Here is a 22430-nt window from a genome sequence, read left to right as displayed (position 1 = left end):
AGTTCCATAGGGGTCAGATTTGGGACCACTGTTGTTTATGATATATGTGAATGATTTGGACTATGGGATTAATGGATTTGTGGCTAAATTTGCTGATAATACAAAGATAGGTGGAGGAGCGGGTAGTGTTGAGGAAGCAGAGAGCCTATGGAGAGACTTAGATAGTTTAGGGGAGTGGGCAAAGAAGTGGCAAATGAAATATAACGTTGGAAAGTGTAGGGTCAATGCACTTTGGTGGAAAAAATAAACGGGCAGACTGTTCTTTAGATGGGAAGAGAATTCAAATGCAAAGATGCAAAGGGACTTGGGAGTCCTAGTGCAAGATACCCTAAAGGTTAACCTCCAGGTTGAGTCAGTTGTGAAGAAGGTGAATACAATGTTGGCATTCATTTCTAGAGGTATAGAATATAAGAGCAGGGATGTGATGTTGAGGCTCTATAAGGCACTTGTGAGACCACACTTGGAGTATTGTGTGCAGTTTGGGGCTCCTTATTTTAGAAAGGATATACTGACATTGGAGAGGGTTCAGAGAAGATTCACAAGAATTATTCCAGGAATGAAAGGTTTACCGTATGAGGAACATCTGGCAGCTCTTGGGCTGTATTCCCTGGAGGTCAAGAGAATGAGGGGGGATCTCATAGACAGGCAGACAAACAGACATACTTTATTGATCCCGAGGGAAATTGGGTTTCGTTACAGCCGCACCAAGAATAGTGAAGAAATATAGCAATATAAAACCATAAATAATTAAATAAAAATAAAAATCCTGCCAAGTGGAAATAAGTCCAGGACCAGCCTATTGGCTCAGGGAGTCTGACACTCCTAGGGAGGAGTTGTAAAGTTTGATGGCCACAGGTAGGAATGACTTCCTATGACGCTCAGTGTTACATCTTGGTGGAATGAGTCTCTGGCTGAATGTACTCCTGTGCCTAACCAGTACATTATGGAGTGGATGGGAGTCATTGTCCAAGATGGCATGCAACTTGGACAGCATCCTCTTTTCCGACACCACCGTCAGAGAGTCCAGTTCCACCCCCACAACATCGCTGGCCTTACGAATGAGTCTGTTGATTCTGTTGGTGTCTGCTACCCTCAGCCTGCTGCCCCAGCACACAACAGCAAACATGATAGCACTGGCCACCACAGCCTTGTAGAACATCCTCAGCATCATCCGGCAGATGTTAAAGGACCTCAGTCTCCTCAGGAAATAGAGACGACTCTGACTCTTCTTGTAGACAGCCTCAGTGTTCTTTGACCAGTCCAGAATCATATCTAAAGTTAAAAGGCCTGCAAACATTAGATATGGCAAAATTATTTCCCACGGTAGGGGATTCTAGGACAAGAGGGCACAACTTCAGGATTGAAGGATGTTCATTTAAACAGAGATGCGGGAAATTACTTTATAGTCAGAGGATGGTAAATCTGTGGAATTTGTTGAAACAAGTGGCTGTGGAGGCCAAGTCATTGGGTGTATTTAAGGCAGAGATAGATAGGTTCTTGATTAGCCAGGGCATCAAAGGGTATGGGGAAAAGGTAGGGGAGTGGGGATGACTGGAAGAATTGGATCAGCCCATATTTGAATGGCAGAGCAGACTCGATGGGTCGAATGCCCTATTTCTGCTCCTAAATCTTATGGTCTTGTGGTATGACCTCATTGAAACCTATTGAATGGTGAAAGCCCAGAGTGGAATTGGAGAGGATGTTTCCTATGGTGGGAGAGTAAGTTCATAACGGGTGTTACTAGAGAGCCAGAGATTGGAAAGTGAGGGGAAGGGCAGAGTCGGAACTATGGAGGAGGGATCAGGTTGTTAACGGGGCGCAAAAGTAGTGACTGCTCAATTCTGCATGGTCAACAACGCAGTCACAGCAATGCAGGACGACCCCCTGTGAAACACTACTTCAATACCGACCCCCCCCCCCCTCAGTGTGATGCTCTTTCACTACGGCCCCTCCCGGGGTGACCCTCTCTCAATGTGATTTTCTTTCACCACGGTCCCTCCCGGGGTGACCCTCCCCCGGTGCAATGCTGTCTCAGTACCCCTCCCGCATTGCAGTGCTCCCTCAGTACTGCCCTACCCAGAGTGTGGGCCAGTACTTGCGATCAGCATGAGATCTCTGCAACAGGATTCATTTTGGTAGGTTGAATCAGGATAGGGTGTCGATGGCAGGATTTCATGCAGTGTGGAGCAACAGTCTTGGGGCTCTCATCCATTGATCGTCAAAGCGGCCACGCAAGTCTATTGCCTGGTTAAGGTGGTGTACGGTGTGTTGTCAGGAATTGTGTTCAGGAGCTGCGGGGTAACATTGCAGTTCTATGAAACCCTGGGAGTATTGTGTTCAGTTCTGGTCGCCTCATTATAGGAATGATGAGGAAACTTTAGAGAGGGTGCAGAGGAGATTTGCCAGGCTGCTGCCTGGTGTAGAGGGCATGACTTATTAAAGTTGAGTGAGCTAGGCTTTTCTTTTGGGAGTGAATGAGGACGAGAAGCGACTTGAGACGCGTGTCAGATGAAAAGAAATGATCGAGTGGCGCCCAGACGCTCTTTCCCAGGGCGGAAATGGTTAATACGAGGGAGCATAGTTTTAAGGTGATTATAGGGGGATGTCAGAAGGTTGATTTTTACACAAGAGTGGTGGGTGTTTGGGACATTTAAGAGACTCTTGGATGACAGAAAAATGTAGGATAATGCGAGAGAAGGGCTAGATTGATCTTGGGGCAGGAACATCGTGGGCCGAGGGGACTGTTCGGTGTTACACAGCGCATTGCCCGCACCGCTATTCGATTCCTGGCAAGTAATCTGGTACGTTATGAGATCTGACGCGGTTTGACCTGCTTCAGAGTTCCTTGGCAGAGCATTTCACACCCCCACCATTGGGTGTATAACATCCCAACTATACTTTCCCCAAATCACATTAAAATTGTGCCCCCGTCCCAGGGAAATAACTTTTATCATCACCCCCATGATGCACCATCAGTATCTCTCGGAGACGTGAGTCGAGATAGGCTTTTATTGGCTGGAAGAAAGCACCGTCAGCAGCAAGAGACCACCACACAGCATCCTGGAGACTGAGGGAGGAGCAGTGCCTCCAATCGCCTTTATACAGGGGTCTGTGGGAGGAGCCACAGGAGCAGTCAGCAGCGGCGGGCGGGGGCCGTGTCCAGACAGGTATCTGTAGTCCCGGTCCCCTCACCTTTGATCTGGAGATAGCGACCCTCTGTCCTGGCCGGGAGTCTGATGTACGGATTATCCTGAGAGAATGAGTCAGCGGCAAGAACTATTCAAAATTGTAACTAGTTTTTTTTAATTTTTCATAACTATACAATGAATTTAACAGGAATGTAATGATTTATTAGACACTTTATGCGGGTTGACCCGCGGTTAAGTATTTGCTGCGCCTTTTCCATGGAGTTCCTGACGGTTTCGATCAGAAAGAAAACTTCCCTCTCAATCTTCGCCGCGGGATTTACCAGTGACTCAGCGAACAGTTCACTTGGTGTAGCGTTTCACCATCTGGAGTTCATCCACCGGCTCCCACTTCTGATTGACAGTGATGAGCTGTTGTGGGGAAGAGAGAGTCAGGGACTAGATGCGAGTGAGCACAGATTTAGGATCCGCTATAACTTCACTCTCGGCTCCCTGACTGAACCGACCCCCGCCCTTGGTTTGCCGACTATGGCACAAACTTCCACCCAGTTAACTCTTTACTGCCCAGGATTGGCCATTCGCCATTGAACTGACACTAAATATGGACAAAAAGAGGTTTGCCCTGCCCACAGCAACATCTGGAGACGGTCCTAACGCAGAACCTCTACCCACAGACGCGGGTCTCTCTCGCACATGTCGTTCACCCTTCACTGTGACCCACTGTGGGAGGGGCGGACCCTCTGGAACCGTCGGCAGTCCGAACCCTTCTTCATTCACCTCACACCCCTCGGACTCCCACCCCGGGTGAGCCTCTGCACTGGAGCAGCCATCGTTGCCCAATATGGGACTCGCCCGTTCCCGGAATGAAGGCGTCACCTTCCGAATTGAGAACGAAAGCAGTGACGGTACCTTTTGCGGTTTGGTCGGGTCCACGTTCTCCCATGGAGTAGGGTTCCGCGACTTGTTCACTCTGCAGAGAAATGAACCTTTTAGAGAGCGGTCGCTCAAAACGAGCCGAGATGTCGTGTTCGCCCAGTCGGGGTCAAGTGATCGGGTAACGGAACTCTCGGCACCCCATCCCGACACACCGCCTGGAACACCAACCCTTACCCAAGCCCCCCTCCCACAGCGTCAGGATGAAACGGACAGTCTCACCCCCCCCCCACCACCACCACAGAGACACACCTCAACCCCCTTAAACACACACAAAACACACCCTTCCATCCCCTCCTGCACCGAGAGAGTGAAACAGAGATGTTCATCTCGCCCCTCAAACACACACAAACCCTAAACTGACACGACACGCCCCGCACAGCTCTCGCCTTTTAACGGGCTCCCGTCCCATCCCAGCCGGCGGAGCTCGGGCCAGCCTACTTACATGACATCGGTCTTGGTGGCGAGGAAGTAGACACAGGCGCTGATGCCGACGGTGGCGGCCGTGGTCATCAGGGCGACCAGCGGGATGAGCTGCGGGTCAGACACGGTCACTCAGCGACAGACACAACAAGGTCCGAACTCCGGCTAACGGCTCTAACGGACTCCGGTCGCTCAACGGTTCCCGCAGCCAACGAGAGCCGGTAGTCGGGCAGCGGGTGTAGGGGAGGGAGCGGTGGCAGATCGGGTGTTTCGGGGACACTCGGGTGAGCGTTAGGGGTTCCGGGGGGGAACTCACCTCTTTCCTCTTGCGGAGCAACGAGAAGAACGGCATCCTCCCCGCTCGGAGCTTTACCGAACCGGCAACAACTTCACCTGAATCCGAGGACGGAGGGATGGACTGCGCTGAGCTCCGCCGCACTGCCCGATTTCCGGGTTCTGTTTCAGTTTCAGTGACGGGACGAGACTCGGGTCACGTATGCACGCAGTGGCGCCCCCAGCGGCGCCGGGAGGAACTGCAGGAGCGGGCGGATGTATTGTTTATTTAACCCCGGTCATTCATCACTCACAAGAACCAATTCACCTGCCAGCCGGTGAGAGAAAACACACGCGGTCACGGGGTGAACGTACAGACAGCGCCGGGAATTGAACCCGTGGATGGAGAGGGGCGGAGGAAGGAAGATAGGAAGGAGGGGAGCCGTCGTGCAGGGAGCGACAGCAGAAACAGGCCATTCGGTCCACCACATATCTGCCATCCCACCCAGTCCCTTGTTGATTCAAGTGCTCCTCCAGAAATTAACAGGAGCACACTTTGCGACTGGAATGGGGCAAGGAACCGGTGGGCATAATTCTTTTTGTCCAGGGCTGAGCGGACTGAAGCTGGAAGTGCGTGAGTGCTGGGCCAGCTGTATCAGGAGAGGATAATGAATGTTTACGGACATGGTAGCTGGGATAGCCCCTGGAGGAAGTGGGGCCTGCCTTTGCAGGAGGATTACTGAAATGGCCATGGGGAGGCTGCTTTCTATGGGGACAGAGCCTCAGAATAGAGGACCATCCATTTAGAATGGAGAGGAGGAATTTTTTCCTCCCACATCCCAAAGTCGTACTGAATGATTCCTCCAATGTGGTTAGTGGCAGAGTTGATGGACATGAGGGGGTTGAGGAGAGGACCCAGGCTGAATTAGGGAGATTTGGGCTGAGGGGAAAATTGGACCAGCCATGATGAAATGGAGTAGTAGACTCAATGGGCCAAATGGCCTAATTCTCCTCCTATATTGTATGAATGGTCTCCCTCTATCATAATAAATCAGAGGAGTTCAGGTCCCTAGAACAGGGATTAGGACTCACTGTTCACACAGGGCAGACAGCACTAAGTGATCCAGGGGACATGGATCTGAGCTCAGAGGGTCTACGCTCTGCTCTGATGCCTGATGGTCCTTCCCTACATTATCCCTATAAGGGTGTTTAACTAGCGTGGTCCAGTGAGGCAGAGATGGCAGTCTCATGAGTCTTGCAGAGTCCTGTGACTGAGAAACGTGGTAACATTTCTTTTTTAGTCAATGGGAATTAGGGGGAAAACCTCTGCTGGTTGGAATCATACCTGACACAAAGGAAGACGGTTGTGGTCAATCATCTCATCACTGCAGGTGTACTAGGACCAACCATCTTCAGCTGCTTCATTCATGACTGACATTCCATTATGAGGTAAGAAGTGCAGATATTTGCAGGAGACGGCACAATGTTCTGCACCATTCGTGACTCCTCAGATAGTGAAGCAGTTCATACCCAAATGCAGCAGGACCTGGAAATCATCCAGGCTTGGGCTGACAAGTGGCAAGTAACATTTGAGCTACACAAGTGCCAGGCAATGACCATCTCCACAAGAGATCGTCCCTTGACATTCAGTGTCTCACCATCACTGAATCCCTACTATCAACATCCTGGGGATTACCATTGACAGGAAATTGAACTGGTCTAGTCATACAAACACCATGGCTACCAGAGCAGATCAAAGGCTAGGAATCCTGCGGTGTGTAACTCACCTCCTGACTCCCCAAAGCCTGTCCACCATCTACAGGGCTCAGGTCAGGAGTGTAATGGAATACTTGCCACTCACGTGGATGAGTGCAGCTCCATCAACACTCAAGAAGCTTGTCACCACCCAGTACAAAGCAGCCCACTTGATTGGTACCCCTTCTACCAGCATCCGATCCCTCCACCATTGACAAACAGTTTCAGCAGTGTGTACTATCTACACGATGCACTGCAACAACACACCAAAGTTCCTAAGGCAGCACCTTCCAGACCCCCAATCACTACCATCTAGAAGGATAAGAACAGTAGATGTCTGGGAACACCAACACTTGTAAATCACCTTACAAGTCACTTACCATCCTGACTTGGAAACATATTGCCGTTCCTTCATTGTCACTGGGTCAAAGTCATGGAGTTCCCTCCCTAACAGCACTGTGAGTGTACCTACACCTCAGGAATTGCAGCAGTTCAAGAAAGCAGCTCATCACCACCTTTTCAAGGGCAACTAGGGATGGGCAATAAATGCTGGCTTAGCTGATAACACCCACATCCTGTAAATGAATAAATTAAAAAATCTGCCCGTGCCATAGAGGAACAGAATACGTTTTGTTGGTTAGTCTGAGAGGAGGGGAAGCTGTTGTCCCGGGAAACGCCTCACCAGGTTAGAGTCCAAGACAAGTTTATTGATGTGTACACAACTCCATGGCTACACAGGTGCAATAAGAACTTGCTTACAGCATTAGATAAGCTGCATTCAGAACAAAACACAAATCACACACAATTTTAATGGGGAACAGCTTTACAAAACTCTAGCTGGTTCACCTCTGGAGTACTGTACTCAGTTCTGGTTGCGCCATTACAGGAATGATGCAGCTGTACACTCAGCTTCACCAGGATGCTGCCTGGATTACACAGCTTGTGTAATAAGGAGAGGTCGTTTTCTCTGGAGGGAGTCAAGGCTGAGGGGAGATCTGAGAGGTTTACAAGATTGAAAGGTGTGGTCTAGTTGCACGTTGATGTAACTAGGCAGATTAATAGTTTGGCATGAACTAGATGGGCTGAAGGGCCTGTTTCTGTGCTGTGGTCATCTATGACTCTGACATTTAAAGGCACAGAAAGACAGCCAATTATCTTTTTGCCAGGATTGAAATGTCTAATACTAGGGACAAGTTAGAAGATGCGTTGGCCATTATTTTTACAGTGGCTCGTGTCCAGAATGTACTTCCAGGGGTGGCGGAGGAGGCCTTTGAGAGGCTTGTGGAGCGTAGTAAAGGAGGGATCTGGACATTGTGTAGGAAGAAGGGATCTGTTGTGCATTTGATTATCAATTTCAATAGACTGGCACTTTTAGCACTTAGAACAGAGATGAGGAGGAATTTCTTTAGCCATCTGTGGAATTCGTTGTCATGGACAGCTGTGGAGACAAAGTCATTAGGTATAATTAAAGCAGAGGTTGATAGGTTCATTTAGTCAGGGTGTCAAAGGTCACAGGGTTGCGGTAAAATAAACCAGCCATGATGGAATGGTGGAGCAGATTTGATGGGCCAAAAGGCCTAATTCTGCTCCTGTGCTGTTCTGCCTATTTTAGTGGAAAGTAGTCTGTGATGTTAGTGGTGTTCCCTCCCTTAGCTCACCAGCTTTGGCTCTTTAACCCTTTGCTTCTCACCTCTGCCCTATCTGACCCCCATCAGTGCGTTTGTTGTCCCCATCCTCAGCCCCTTTTCTACACCGCTCCTTTGCCCAGTTTCACGGGACAAAGTTAAATTCAATGTCCAGTGCACAGGTACACATGTACAGGTGCCTCATCCTCCACCTGGTCTTGCCTCATTCTCTCCCCACTGTCCTCCAAATCACCAGCACTCCTGCCTTGCTCACACCTCACTGCCTTTCCTAGATAGTGAATTGTGATATACTACACCAAGGTAAATGTGAATTCTACACAAAACACACTAACCTTGTGCCTCAAAGCCAGTTGTAGACTTCACCCTCAGAGTTAACTCAGTAGGATTGGCCCCCAACCCCAATACTCCCAGTGCTCTGTCACAACTGCTTCTAAATTTATATTATCACATCAAATTGTACTTGCAGGATATTTCATATTTGTTTTTTTACATTTCTACTTTTCATTTTACAAAGCAACACTTCCAATAGGAAGAATTCTGCATTTATACAAAAATAAAATATATAGTTTTAAGTTCTCTTTGCTGTCACAAGTTCAAAGGTCACTCTTCGTGATCAGCCTGGGTCGGAGGTCACACACATCCCTGTGTCCTGAGTGGAGAAGAGGTTGCTGTAAAATTGTAGCTGTTGCTCTGTGAGGGAGGGTTTAAAACTCTGAAGGCATTTGATGAAGTGGCTGTGGAACACCGCTGCAGCATCGAGCCCGTTTTCTTGCAGAGACAACAGGACAGCCTGTCAGCAACAAGAGGGGAATGTCAATCGTTTGAATGATCCAAGACACCAGTTAGAAGACAAGCAAAATGTTGCGAGTGCCCAAGGGTGGTGTGACGCCAGTCTGTAGCTGTTGAAGTGGATGTGGAGAGGACGTTTCCTTTGGTGGGGAAGTCTAGGACCGGAGGACACAAACTCAGATCAGAGGGTCGTACATTTAGAACAGAGATGAGGAGGAATTTCTTTAGTTAAAGGGTGGTGAATCTGGAATTCACTGCCATAGGCGGCTGTGAAAGCCAAGTCACTGGGTATATTTGAAGTATAGGTTGATACATTCTTGATAGTGAGGGCATCAAAGGTTACAGGGAGAAGACAGGAGAATGGGGTTGAGAGGGATAATAAATGGCAGAGGAGACACAATGGGCTGAATGGCTCCTATGTCTTATGGTATCGGACTGAGGTAGGTCAGGGAAAGGGGTGGAATAAATGGTACTGGGCCCAGAGTTCACAGGTCAGGGAGTTGAGTGACCTGTCCCAACTATCCCTGAAGGAGAATGAATAAATAGAAATCTTTAGGCAAGACGAGGAAGTTGGAACAAAAAAAATCAAAGACATTGCACAAGCTTCAAGGAAGAGGTTACCAACTAATTGCCTAACTAGAGCGAGGTTGTTTCCTGCTCAGTGTGACTGGGTTATCAGTAGGGAACAGGCAGGGGCCTTCTCAGAGGAATCCTTGGTCTCCAGTGTGTTGATTGAGGTTAGATTCAAGTTACCCACCACACTGGACAAATGGGTTACAATGGAGAGCAGAGAGAGGTACCGTAGCCTAACGGTTTACAGAGTCGGCCATTGGAAGATTGGCTGTCAGTAAGGAGTCTGCACCTTCTCTCTCTGACTGTGTGGGTTTCCTCCCACGTTCAAAGACCTACAGTACAGGTTTAGGGTTGGTGAGTTGTGGATGCTATGTTGGTGCTGGAAGCTGGTGATACGTGTGGGCTGCCCCCAGCACATGCTCGGACCGCGTTGGACAAACAACACACCTCACTGTATGTTTAAATGTACACGTCACAACTAAGCTAGTTACTAGTCCAGTGACTCAGGCACTCCCCCCTGCTCCTCGGCCAGCCGGGTGTCAGTAATAACGGAACTGAGTGACCACTGTTCTCTGGGCAGTCTGGTGTCCACATCTGTCCCCTGGCCAATCGTACCCCTATATGGGTAGATCCATCTGCCCCCTGGCCGATCATGCCCCTTCATGACACAAATCCATCTGCCCCCTGGCCGATCGTACCCCTTCATGTCACAAATCCATCAGCCCCATGGCCGATCATACCCCTTCATGTCACAAATCCATCTGCCCCTTGGCCGATCGTACCCCCTACATGTGTAGATCCATCTGCCCCTTGGCCGATTGTACCCCTACATCTACACCCATGTTTCCTCTGGTGTTTCCGAGGATGCTCACATACACTGGGTGAATAAGACAGATTTGGGGGATACCAGCTCAATGCTGCTGTCTGACAAATGGACAGTTTAGAGCTTGAGGCCTCAATCTCTGACCGTACATTTAAGGATAACCCTGAAGGCAAGGCAGCAGCTCCACTTCATTAGGAGTTTGAAGAGTTTTGGGATGTTAGCAAAAACTCTTTGCAAAATTGCACTGATGTATAGTGGAGAAGCATCCTGACTGGTTACATCAGCCTGGTATGCATGCCCCGATGCACAGGATCGCACGAGCCCACACTGTCCAATCACAGTAATGGGCCCACCGAGCCCACACTGTCCAATTACTGTACATCACCGTAACAGACCCACCGAGCCCACACTGTCTGATTACCGTACATCACTGTAACAGACCCACCGAGCCTACACTGTCCGATTACCGTACATCACCGTAACAGACCCACCAAGCCTACACTGTCCGATTACTGTACATTACCGTAACAGACCCACCGAGCCTACACTGTCCGATTACTGTACATCACCGTAACAGACCCACCGAGCCTACACTGTCCAATTACTGTATATCACTGTAACAGACCCACCGAGCCTACACTGTCCAATTAGTTTACCAAGGTTACCAAGGTTAGTTCACCAGTAGAGCAAGTAAGTAGACAGTATGTGAGGGAGGAAAGGCAGGTGATCGAGAAGGGATGCGCTCAGCCTGAAGATGTAGGGGAGAAGAAAGAAAAGGATAATAAATTTGAATGCATTGTTAGGGATGAAAAGAGAGGAGGAGGTGGAGAGTATCTTAAATGTATCTATTTTAATGCTAGGAGCATTGTAAGAAAGGTGGATGAGCTTAAAGCGTGGATTGATACCTGGAATTATGATGTTGTAGCTATTAGTGAAACATGGTTGCAGGAAGGGTGTGATTGGCAACTAAATATTCCTGGATTTAGTTGCTTCAGATGTGATAGAGTAGGAGGGGCCAGAGGAGGAGGTGTTGCATTGCTTGTCCGAGAAAATCTTATGGCGGTGCTTTGGAAGGATAGATTAGAGCTCCTCTAGGGAGGCTATTTGGGTGGAATTGAGGAATGGGAAAGGTGTAGTAACATTGTTAGGAGTGTATTATAGGCCACCTAATGGGGAGCGTGAGTTGGAAGAGCAAATGTGTAAGGAGATAGCAGATATTTGTAGTAAACACAAGGTGGTGATTGTGGGAGATTTTAATTTTCCACACATAGATTGGGAAGCTCATTCTGTAAAAGGGCTGGATGGTTTAGAGTTTGTGAAATGTGTGCAGGATAGTTTTTTGCAACAATACATAGAAGTACCGACTAGAGATGGGGCAGTGTTGGATCTCCTGTTAGGGAATGCGATAGGTCAGCTGACAGATGTATGTGTTGGGGAGCACTTCGGGTCCAGTGATCACAATAGCATTAGCTTCAATATAATTATGGAGAAGGACAGGACTGGACCTAGAGTTGAGGTTTTTGATTGGAGAAAGGCTAACTTTGAGGAGATGCGCAGGGATTTAGAGAGAGTGGATTGGGTCAAGTTGTTTTATGGGAAGGATGTAATAGAGAAATGGAGGTCATTTAAGGGTGAAATTATGAGGGTACAGAATCTTTATGTTCCTGTTAGGTTGAAAGGAAAGGTAAAAGGTTTGAAAGCGCCATGGTTTTCAAGGGATATTAGAAACTTGGTTCGGAAAAAGAGGGATGTCTACAATAGATATAGGCAGCATGGAGTAAAGGAATTGCTCGAGGAATATAAAGAATGTAAAAGGAATCTTAAGAAAGAGATTAGAAAAGCTAAAAGAAGATACGAGTTTGGTTTGGCAAATAAGGTGGAAGTAAATCCGAAAGGTTTCTACAGTTATATAAAAAGCAAGAGGATAGTGAGGGATAAAATTGGTCCCTTAGAGAATCAGGGTGGTCAGCTATGTGTGGAGCCGAGGGAGATGGGAGAGATTTTGAACGATTTCTTCTCTTCGGTATTCACTAAGGAGAAGGATATTGAATGGTGTAAGGTGTGGGAAACAAGTAAGGAAGTTATGGAACCTATGACAATTAAAGAGGTGGAAGTACTGGCGCTTTTAAGAAATTTAAAAGTGGATAAATCTCCGGATCCTGACAGGATATTCCCCAGGACCTTGAGGGAAGTTTGTGTAGAGATAGCAGGAGCTCTGACGGAGATCTTTCAGATGTCATTAGAAACGGGGATTGTGCCGGAGGATTGGCGTATTGCTCATGTGGTTCCATTGTTTAAAAAGGGTTCTAGAAGTAAGCCTGGCAATTATAGACCTGTCAGTTTGACATCAGTGGTGAGTAAATTAATGGAAAGTATTCTTAGAGATAGTATTTATAATTATCTGGATAGACAGGATCTGATTAGGATTAGCCAGCATGGATTTGTGCGTGGAAGGTCATGTTTGACAAACCTTATTGAATTTTTTGAAGAAGTTACGAGGAATGTTGACGAGGGTAAGGCAGTGGATGTAGTCTATATGGACTTCAGCAAGGCCTTTGACAAAGTTCTACATGGAAGGTTAGTTAAGAAGGTTCAGTCGTTAGGTATTAATGCTGGAGTAATAAAATGGATTCAACAGTGGCTAGATGGGAGATGCCAGAGAGTAGTGGTGGATAATTGTTTATCGGGATGGAGGCCGGTGACTAGCGGGGTGCCTCAGGGATCTGTTTTGGGCCCAATGTTGTTTGTAATATACATAAATGATCTGGATGATGGGGTGGTAAATTGGATTAGTAAGTATGCCGATGATACTAAGGTAGGAGCTGTTGTGGATAATGAGGTGGGTTTTCAAAGCTTGCAGGGAGATTTATGCCGGTTAGAAGAATGGGCTGAACGTTGGCAGATGGAGTTTAATGCTGAGAAGTGTGAGGTTCTACATTTTGGCAGGAATAATCCAAATAGAACATACAGGGTAAATGGTAGGGCATTGAGGAATGCAGTAGAACAGAGAGATCTAGGAATAACAGTGCATAGTTCCCTGAAGGTGGAGTCTCATGTAGATAGGGTGGTGAAGAAGGCTTTTGGAACGCTGGCCTTTATAAATAAGAGCATTGAGTACAGAAGTTGGGAGGTAATGTTAAAATTGTACAAGGCATTGGTAAGGCCAAATTTGGAATATTGTGTACAGTTCTGGTCACCGAATTATAGGAAAGATATCAATAAATTAGAGAGAGTGCAGAGACGATTTACTAGGATGTTACCTGGGTTTCAGCACTTAAGTTACAGAGAAAGGTTGAACAAGTTAAGTCTCTATTCATTGGAGCATAGAAGGTTGAGGGGGGATTTGATCGAGGTATTTAAAATTTTGAGAGGGATAGATAGAGTTGACGTGAATAGGCTGTTTCCATTGAGAGTAGGGGAGATTCAAACGAGAGGACATGATTTGAGAGTTGGGGGCAAAAGTTTAAGGGAAACACGAGGGGGTATTTCTTTACTCAGAGAGTGATAGCTGTGTGGAATGAGCTTCCTGTAGAAGTAGTAGAGGCCAGTTCAGTTGTGTCATTTAAGGTAAAATTTGATAGGTATATGGACAGGAAAGGAGTGGAGGGTTATGGGCTGAGTGCGGCTAGGTGAGATTAAGAGTTTGGCACGGACTAGGAGGGCCGGAATGGCCTGTTTCCGTGCTGTGATTGTTATATGGTTAATTACTGTACATCACCATAACAGACCCACCGAGCCCACACTGTCCAATGACCGTACATCACCGTAACGGGCTCACCGAGCCTACACTGTCCAATTACTGTACATAACTGTAACGGGCTCATCGAGCCCACACTGTCCAATTACCGTACATCACCGTAACAGACCCACCGAGCCCACACTGTCCAATTACCGTACATCACCGTAACAGACCCACCGAGCCCACACTGTCCAATTACCGTACATCACCGTAACAGACCCACCGAGCCTACACCGTCCAATGACCGTACATCACCGTAACAGACCCAACGAGCCCACACTGTCCAATTAACGTACATCACCGTAACGGGCCCACCGAGCCCACACTGTCCAATGACCGTACATCACCGTAACAGACCCACCGAGCCTACACTGTCCAATGACCGTACATCACCGTAACAGACCCACCAAGCCTACACTGTCCAATTACCGTACATCACCGTAACAGACCCACCAAGCCTACACCGTCCAATGACCGTACATCACCGTAACAGACCCAACGAGCCCACACTGTCCAATTAACGTACATCACCGTAACGGGCCCACCGAGCCCACACTGTCCAATGACCGTACATCACCGTAACAGACCCACCGAGCCTACACTGTCCAATGACCGTACATCACCGTAACAGACCCACCAAGCCTACACTGTCCAATTACCGTACATCACCGTAACAGACCCACCGAGCCTACACCGTCCAATGACCGTACATCACCGTAACAGACCCAACGAGCCCACACTGTCCAATTAACGTACATCACCGTAACGGGCCCACCGAGCCCACACTGTCCAATGACCGTACATCACCGTAACAGACCCACCGAGCCTACACTGTCCAATGACCGTACATCACCGTAACAGACCCACCGAGCCTACACTGTCCAATTACCGTACATCACCGTAACGGGCCCACCGAGCCTACACTGTCTGATTACTGTACATCACCGTAACAGACCCACCGAACCTACACTGTCCGATTACTGTACATTACCATAACAGACCCACCGAGCCCACACTGTCCAATTACACTCGTGACCGATTAACTTCCTGACCCATATGTTTTTGGAGTGTTGGAGGAAGCCCACACAATCACAGGGAGTACATACAAACTCTTTAGACGATGGCGGGAATTGAACCTGGGTTGCTGGCGCTGTAACAGTGTCACACTGACCATTGTGCCACCCTTGCTTTATTCCCACTGAGGTCATTCCCGATGCCCAGAGCAAAGTGGCAGTGATGACCCTTACCCGAGTCCTGGTACAGCATGGCCTCACACTCACCTCCTTGCACAAGCTGTGTAGATCTGCTCCGGTGAACCCAGCGGTCAGTGCCGCCAGCTCCTGCAGGCACACCCCATCCAGCGGAGTCCTGGAGCTGCAGATCCTCAGGATGGAAAGCCTTGTCTAATGTGAGAGAAAAACACACACTGACCACTGTAAAGACACACATCATCTTAATGCCCAGACACACACTGACCATTGTCCAAACAACCTTGATCACCAGGTCACCTCGCATTGGAGATCCCAGAACCTTGTCCTACTCTGTGCCAGTGTGAGGTTGGGAGAGACTCTACGTAAACACAGCTCTATCCGAACCTTTCCACACAAACAAGTGAATTAGAGGCAGACGTATACTCCTTCCCCCATGGCACATACAACTCCAGACAGTTGGTCAGACACCATTTCCCTTCCCTTCCCCCACTGGACCTGATTCACTTGAACCCTTTGAAGTGCTGTGCTAAGACTAATTTAGTAGCACTTCAATTGTTTTCCCTTAGATACACGTTTGTGACTGGCCAACAGTTCACTGCTTTCTATCTCTCTCCCCCTTGTCCGGACCAACAAAGCCATCTCTGCAGCCAAGACCCAGTAACCCAACTCCAAGAATTTGCTCAGGACCACCTCCATGGGGAATGACCATTTCCAGGCTTCTGACTGCAGATGTCAACTTATTTTCTGGACGCTTTCCATATTCCTTAGAGCAGCAATAAGATGTGACTCAGTGATGACGACTGTTTTTATAAATGAAACATTCAATGCGACCATGGGAATGGCCAAGCTAACACAGATACTCGGCACAGCACCCCTTTGTAAAGCAAAAGGCCACAGAACATGTGGACTTTACAAGGATTCTTTCTGTGTCAATTGATCTGTTGAGATGTAGAGCTCAGGAAAAGGTAACCTTGTCCACTACCTCTCTTGTGCTTGCCAGCTCTGCCTCTCCTGAACTCCATCAACAGCAACACACCCCTGGCCCTGTGTCGGATCGAGCTCCAGCCACGTACCTACCCTGGTTCCCTGTTGTTCTGTCTGTACAGTTGCCCCTTTGCCAGCTAGCCCACCTGAGCTGCACAGGTCATGGACCACTGGATGGTCACAGGCAGTGAGGAACGTTATTCTACCAGAGTCTGATGCAAAATACAGTTGTTAAAATTCAGTTGCCAATTCTTGATTCCCCAGACACATTTTATGCAGAACTAATTATTAATTAGTAATTCCAGAATGCTCCTGGGAATGAAAGGGTTAATGACAGCTCTGGGCCCCTCACTGGAATGGGGGGGGGGGGGGGAATCTCACTGAAACCTATTGAATATTGAAAGGTCTGGATACAGTGGATGTGGAGAGGATGAGATGTTTCCTGTAATGAGGGAGTCCAGGACCAGAGGGCATGGCCTCAGAATAGAAGTATGTCCATTTAGCACAGTGATGAGGAGGAATTTCTTTAGCCAGAGAGTGGTGAATGTGTGGACTTCATTGTCACAGACTGCTGTGGAGATCAAATCATTGGGTATATTTAAGGAGGAAAGTGATGGGTCCTTGATTAGTAGAGGTGTCAAAAGTTACAGGGAGAAGGCAGGAGATTTAGGCTGAGAGGGTTAAGTCAGCCATGATGGAATAGCGGAACAGACTCGATGGGCCAAATTTCCCAATTCTGCTATGTCTTATGTTCATGTTTTAAACATTTTAAAGACTATCTATAAAAATCATCTACTGCCTGCTCTTACATTTCTGGCTTGCTTTATCTCATTCTGCAGGTTTTTCTTCCTCGAGACTTTAATCATTCCCTTTGCTAGTTTTACATTCCCTCCTGACCCCCAGAATGACCTGAGACCATTTTCAGCCACAGACAGCAGGCTCTCCCTCACTGGAATGATTTGATTCTGTGATACAGAAAACCCACAGCATTTCCAATCTGCGTGTGACTGAGCATGGGACAAGTACATATTCACAGGAACACGTAGAGACGCTGACACACTCAGGTACACAGTGACACAAATCTATCACCAGCATTTCACAAAAATATTTACCTCTTCATCTGGGGCAGGAACAAAGATCATCTGATCAAACCGTCCGGGTCTCAGTAAAGCATCGTCCAGGAGATCTGGTCGGTTTGTAGCAGCAATCACAATGACTTCCTTGTTACAAATCTCCTGAAACTCCAACTAGGAGAAAATTAGAAAGCTCAATAATCCAGCACATGTAAGAACCTTTGAATGAAATGTCAAGGTTTAGAAATTGTTGTATCTTCTGGATCAAGGTCCACCGACCGATTCCTCGATATCGGAGCATAAAACTTCCCCATTCAGTTCCCGTTTGACCACCACACACGTTCATATCGAATGATGCCACAAGAAAACAGCATTCATTATCAAAGACCACCAGTGCCTCCTCGTTACTGCCATGAGGCAGGTGTCCCATACTACCATGTTCAGGAACAATTACTAGTCTCCAACTACAGTATCAGGATAGGTTAACCTCACTCAGCCCAACATTTAACCGACTCTATGATCTACAGACTCACTTCAGGAACTCCTTACGACTCATTCTCAGCATTTCCTTTTGCACAATGTTTATTTGAAGATTATTATGTATAGTTCTATTGCATTTCTTTATTTTTCCTGCAAGGAAATTAACCTGAAGTTATATGGTGTCTTTGATAATAAATTTACTTAGATTATTGATCTTTTATTTTGGTGAGATGCAGGATAGTGAACTGACATTATAGATTTATGTCCAACTGATTTCTGGGGATGCTGAAGGACAACTTTTCACATCCACCTGCCCTTCAGAGGGTGGTGGGCTGCATCTTCACAGTAATAAGCAGAGAATGGTGACGTACTCCCACACCAGGTTGATGATGGGTGTGGAGGGAGCAGGTTGCTGCCTGTGTCCTTATGGGTCTTTGCCTCTGTTTCCTGAGGTGATTTAGAAAGAATCCAGGCAAGTAACTGCAGTACGTTACAATTTGTTCTTTTTCCCTGTGACCCTGTGTATCCTCCCACATTCCAAAGACATACGGGTTAGGATTAGTAAGTTCTGGGAATGTTCTGTTGGCGCTGGAAGCAGGGTCACACTTGCAGGCTGTCCTCGGCAGAAATGCCAGAGGTTTTAAGCATATCACTGCATGTTTCAGTGTACATGTGACAAATAAAACTCATCCTTAATCTTTAAACCGAGTGGCAATGTGACTTGTGACCAGGGGAGTGGAAATCAAAAACTTCTAGATGCTGGAAGTATTGGAGTATAAAAGTTGCATTGTTTGCTGTGTAACCAAAACTATGTAGTCAGCTTTGAACTTGCTATTTGCTATGCATGTATCCAATTTAGTAGGAGAATGAAATCTTAAGAATGTAGAAGACAATGGTGTGTTAATGAGAGGCTAGCTAAGAGATGTAGATTATGTAGTCAGCTTTGAGTTTGCTATTTGCTATGCATGTATCCAGTTTAGTAGGGGAATGAAATCCAGCTTTGAACTTGCTATTTGCTATGCATGTATCCAATTTAGTAGCAGAATGAAATCTTAAGAATGTAGAAGACAATGGTGTGTTAATAAGAGGAAGCTAAGAGATGTAGATTAGAACATGATTAAGTCAATGGGTAGAAACAATAGTGGCAGATGTACTTGTGATATGCAACTGTAGACCGATTGGATATGCTAATACAACTAAACCAGGAGATTGCTATAAAAAATGCTATGTACAAGGATCGTTGGGCAATCAGCGACTAGCTCAATGACTGTCTCAGCTTTGATTTGCAAATTAAAGTTTAATACTTCTTGAAGAATCTTCTGCGTCTCCTGGTCGTTTGTGGGGCACGAGAAATCACAACAAAATCAGACAGCAGGGACGGCCAGGGACCAGAGAGCAGGGACGGCCAGGGATCAGAGTTGGAACAGTCAGCAATCAGAAGGTACGTGATACGATGGTCTGCTCTTTACCAGGATGAATTCAAGGGTAAAGTTGTTTTACAAGCTCTGTGTGTGAGTCTCGGCTTCCTGCCTGAGATACGTGCCTCAGGAAACCACTGAGCTGCAGTGCAATTGACGTGTAAAGCAAAGGTGTCAAAGCAGAAAGGAGGAAACAGGCTCATTTCAAACTCCCTGCAAGTTGTTTCTGGTTCCAGTTCACCCTGAAATGTGACATCTCCAGCAGCTTTTCAGGTGATTTATTAAAGTGGCTGAGGTGCCAGCCACTGACCTTGGCACTGATTTTGGCAGTGAATCTTGACAAGATAAATTTGCTCCTTTCTTGTCCTTGCAGAGTGCTTCTCTTGATCATCAAGGGACTGATGTCTAGACTGAAATCATTAATTCACAGCGTGTGTGAGACGAATTTGCAGAGTTTATCAACAATAGGACAGTACTACAGGTCCTTTGGCATACAAAGATGTGCCAAACCAGCAATTAAATACCAACCTGATCTCTCCTACCTACAGTGCCCATTCCCTCCATTCCTTCCTCATCCTGTTATAATTGCCTCCATCACCACCCCTGGCAGCACATTCCAGGCACCCACCACTCGGTAACAAAACACCTACCCTCACCCTAAATGCAAGCCCTCCAGCACTCGACCTTTCAACCAGAAAAAACATACTATGTGTCTACTCGGAATGGCAGGTGGTGACTAGTGGGGTGCCACAGGGCTCGGTATTGGGACCACAGCTGTTTACAATTTACGTCAACGATTTAGATGAAGGCATTGAGAATAACATCAGCAAATTTGCTGATGATACTAAGCTGGGTGGCAGTGTGACATGTGATGAGGATGTTAGGAGAATTCAGGGTGACTTAGATAGGCTGGGTGAGTGGGCAGATACTTGGCAGATGATGTTTAATGTGAATAAGTGTGAGGTTATCCACTTTGGGAGTAAGAACAGGAAGGCAGATTATTATCTGAACGGTGTAGAGTTAGGTAAGGGAGAAATACAAAGAGATCTAGGAGTCCTTGTTCATCAGTCACTGAAGGTGAATGAGCAAGTGCAGCAGGCAGTGAAGAAGGCTAATGGAATGTTGGCCTTTATTACAAAGGGAATTGAATACAAGAGCAAGGAAATCCTCTTGCATTTGTACAGAGCCCTGGTGAGACCACACCTGGAGTATTGTGTACAGTTTTGGTCTCCAGGGTTAAGGAAGGACATCCTGGCTGTAGAGGAAGTGCAGCGTAGATTCACGAGGTTAATTCCTGGGATGTCTGGACTGTCTTACGCAGAGAGGTTAGAGAGACTGGGCTTGTACATGCTGGAATTAAGGAGATTGAGAGGGGATCTGATTGAAACATGTAAGATTATTAAGGGATTGAACAAGATAGAGGCAGGAAATATGTTCCAGATGCTGGGAGAGTCCAGTACTGGGAGAGGGCATGGTTTGAGAATAAAGGGTAGGTCATTTAGGACAGAGTTAAGGAAAAACTTCTTCTCCCAGAGAGTTGTGGGGGTCTGGAATGCACTGCCTCGGAAGGTAGTGGAGGCCAATTATCTGGATGCTTTCAAGAAGGAGCTAGATAGGTATCTTATGGATAGGGGAATCAAGGGATATGGGGACAAGGCAGGAACCGAGTATTGATAGTAGATGATCAGCTATGATCTCAAAATGGCGGTGCAGGCTCAAAGGGCCGAATGCTCTACTTCTGCACCTATTGTCTATTGTCTACTCTACATCCACGCCTCCCAATCTCATAAACCTCTAAGAGATCTCTGATCAATCTCTGCCACTCCAGAGAAAACAACCCAAGTTTGTCTAATGTCTCCTAATATCTCATGCCCTTCAGTCCATCCAGCATCCTGGTCATCCTCTTCAGCACCCTCTCTAAAGCCTCCACATCCTTTCTACAGTGGGATGACCAGAAGGGTATGCAATATTCCAGAAGTTTAATGTAAAGGAACCCTTAGGAGGCAGTGATGATAATATGATTGAATTCATACTGCAATTTGAGAAGGAGAAGCGTAAGTCACATGTATCAGTATTGCCATGGAATAAATGGAATTACAGAGGCATAAGAGAGGAACTTAGCCAGGTGGATTGGATAGGATTACTGGTGGGGATGACGGCAGAGCAGAGACGGCTGAAGTTTCTGGGAATAGTTCACAAGGCACAGGATAGATATGTCCAACAGATGAAGAAGTTCTCAAATTGCAGGGGTAGGCAACCAAGGCTGAAAAAAGTTGTTAAGGACTGCATAAAAGCTAAGGAAAGGGAATATAAGGTAGCAAAAGTGAGTGGAAAACTGGATGACTGGGAAGCTTTTAAAATCCAACAAAAGGCAACTAAAAAAGCTATAAGAAGTGTTACGTACTCGTGACACGTGACAGTGGTACCCTTGTCACGTGACTGGGGTTGAAGCTATACTGGATTTGAGGTAATGGTCTTGTGATGGTGGAGTGACGTCATTTTCCCGCCAGTAGAGATCATGTGACAGGTTTTTTTTACAGGGTATAAAAGGAAGACCCCACCCTGTGGGGAGGGGCAGATCGTGGCTGGATTTGCCATGTTGACTTCATGCCACTGCGTGATTTAATGTGATGACGCAGTTTAGTTGGAAAATGAAGTTTTATCTAATGCCTAAAGTTTAAAAGGTCATTGCCAGCAGTTTCTTTACAATACTGCTAGTGGAGAGTGAAGTTTGGAGTTCGGGAGTTAAAGATCGAGGAGAATTGAATTTCGACGGTGGATTGGGTTCGACCTTGTGTGATCCTCATTCGGAAGGATTTTGTTGACTGTTCTTGTGTTAATCTCTGCGGGATAGCAGAAGATTGAGGACAGTGTGATAAAGGGAAGGTCAGTGCCTTTAAGCCGTTACATTTCATAAAATTCTTCGTGGGAAGAGTTCGACGCTGGGGATCGAAGGAAAACGACGTGGAAGAGAATTTAAATCGTCTTAAAAATTCTCTCCTTTTAAATGGACTGAGCATTTTGAACTTTTGGCAATATCGCTTTAAACAACTGTTTTTGCAACATCGCTTTAAGAACTGTTAAGCTGCCGCACAGCAGCTGTTTTCCGGTTACATTAGTGTTTGTTTACTTTTGAGGGGTTTGTTTTCAGTGTTTAATAAACG

The 22430-nt window shown here is 46.8% G+C and overlaps 2 protein-coding genes across 3 annotated transcripts in view; both read right to left on the bottom strand.

Annotated features, from left to right (window-relative positions):
• Positions 1–3279: 3279 nt before the first annotated feature.
• c30h15orf48 (chromosome 30 C15orf48 homolog) lies at positions 3280–4996 on the bottom strand. The gene is made up of 4 exons (XM_073032763.1): positions 4819–4996; positions 4525–4613; positions 4056–4116; positions 3280–3557 (listed from the first exon to the last, which is right to left on the bottom strand). Exons 1-4 carry the CDS (start codon positions 4852–4854, stop codon positions 3489–3491), a joined length of 255 nt encoding a protein of 84 aa, XP_072888864.1. The 5' UTR covers positions 4855–4996; the 3' UTR covers positions 3280–3488.
• Positions 4997–7216: 2220 nt separating this feature from the next.
• afg2b (AFG2 AAA ATPase homolog B) overlaps positions 7217–22430 on the bottom strand; it is a 43254-nt gene continuing 28040 nt past the window's right edge. For both annotated transcript variants that reach the window (XM_073032755.1, XM_073032757.1), the window contains exons 6-8: positions 17408–17542; positions 15381–15503; positions 7217–8966 (exon numbers count right to left, since the gene is read on the bottom strand). In XM_073032755.1, coding sequence (XP_072888856.1) covers positions 8790–8966; positions 15381–15503; positions 17408–17542 — 435 coding nt within the window. In that variant the 3' untranslated portion in view covers positions 7217–8789. The remainder of the gene's footprint in view (positions 8967–15380; positions 15504–17407; positions 17543–22430) is intronic.

This window comes from Hemitrygon akajei, chromosome 30 (genome assembly GCF_048418815.1).
Source record: "Hemitrygon akajei chromosome 30, sHemAka1.3, whole genome shotgun sequence".
In the NCBI taxonomy this organism is placed as follows: Eukaryota; Metazoa; Chordata; class Chondrichthyes; order Myliobatiformes; family Dasyatidae; genus Hemitrygon; species Hemitrygon akajei.
This window is presented reverse-complemented; position numbering and strand designations above follow the sequence as displayed.

What these genes read in the sequence shown, in the direction of transcription:
- c30h15orf48 (XM_073032763.1), bottom strand. Translation starts at nt 4,854, where the DNA reads ATGCCGTTCTTCTCGTTGCTCCGCAAGAGGAAAGAG. An exon ending in TGCTCCGCAAGAGGAAAGAG is followed by an intron (nt 4,614 to 4,818) that starts GTGAGTTCCCCC and finishes TCTGACCCGCAG; the next exon opens with CTCATCCCGCTGGTCGCCCT. An exon ending in GCCACCAAGACCGATGTCAT is followed by an intron (nt 4,117 to 4,524) that starts GTAAGTAGGCTG and finishes ATTTCTCTGCAG; the next exon opens with AGTGAACAAGTCGCGGAACC.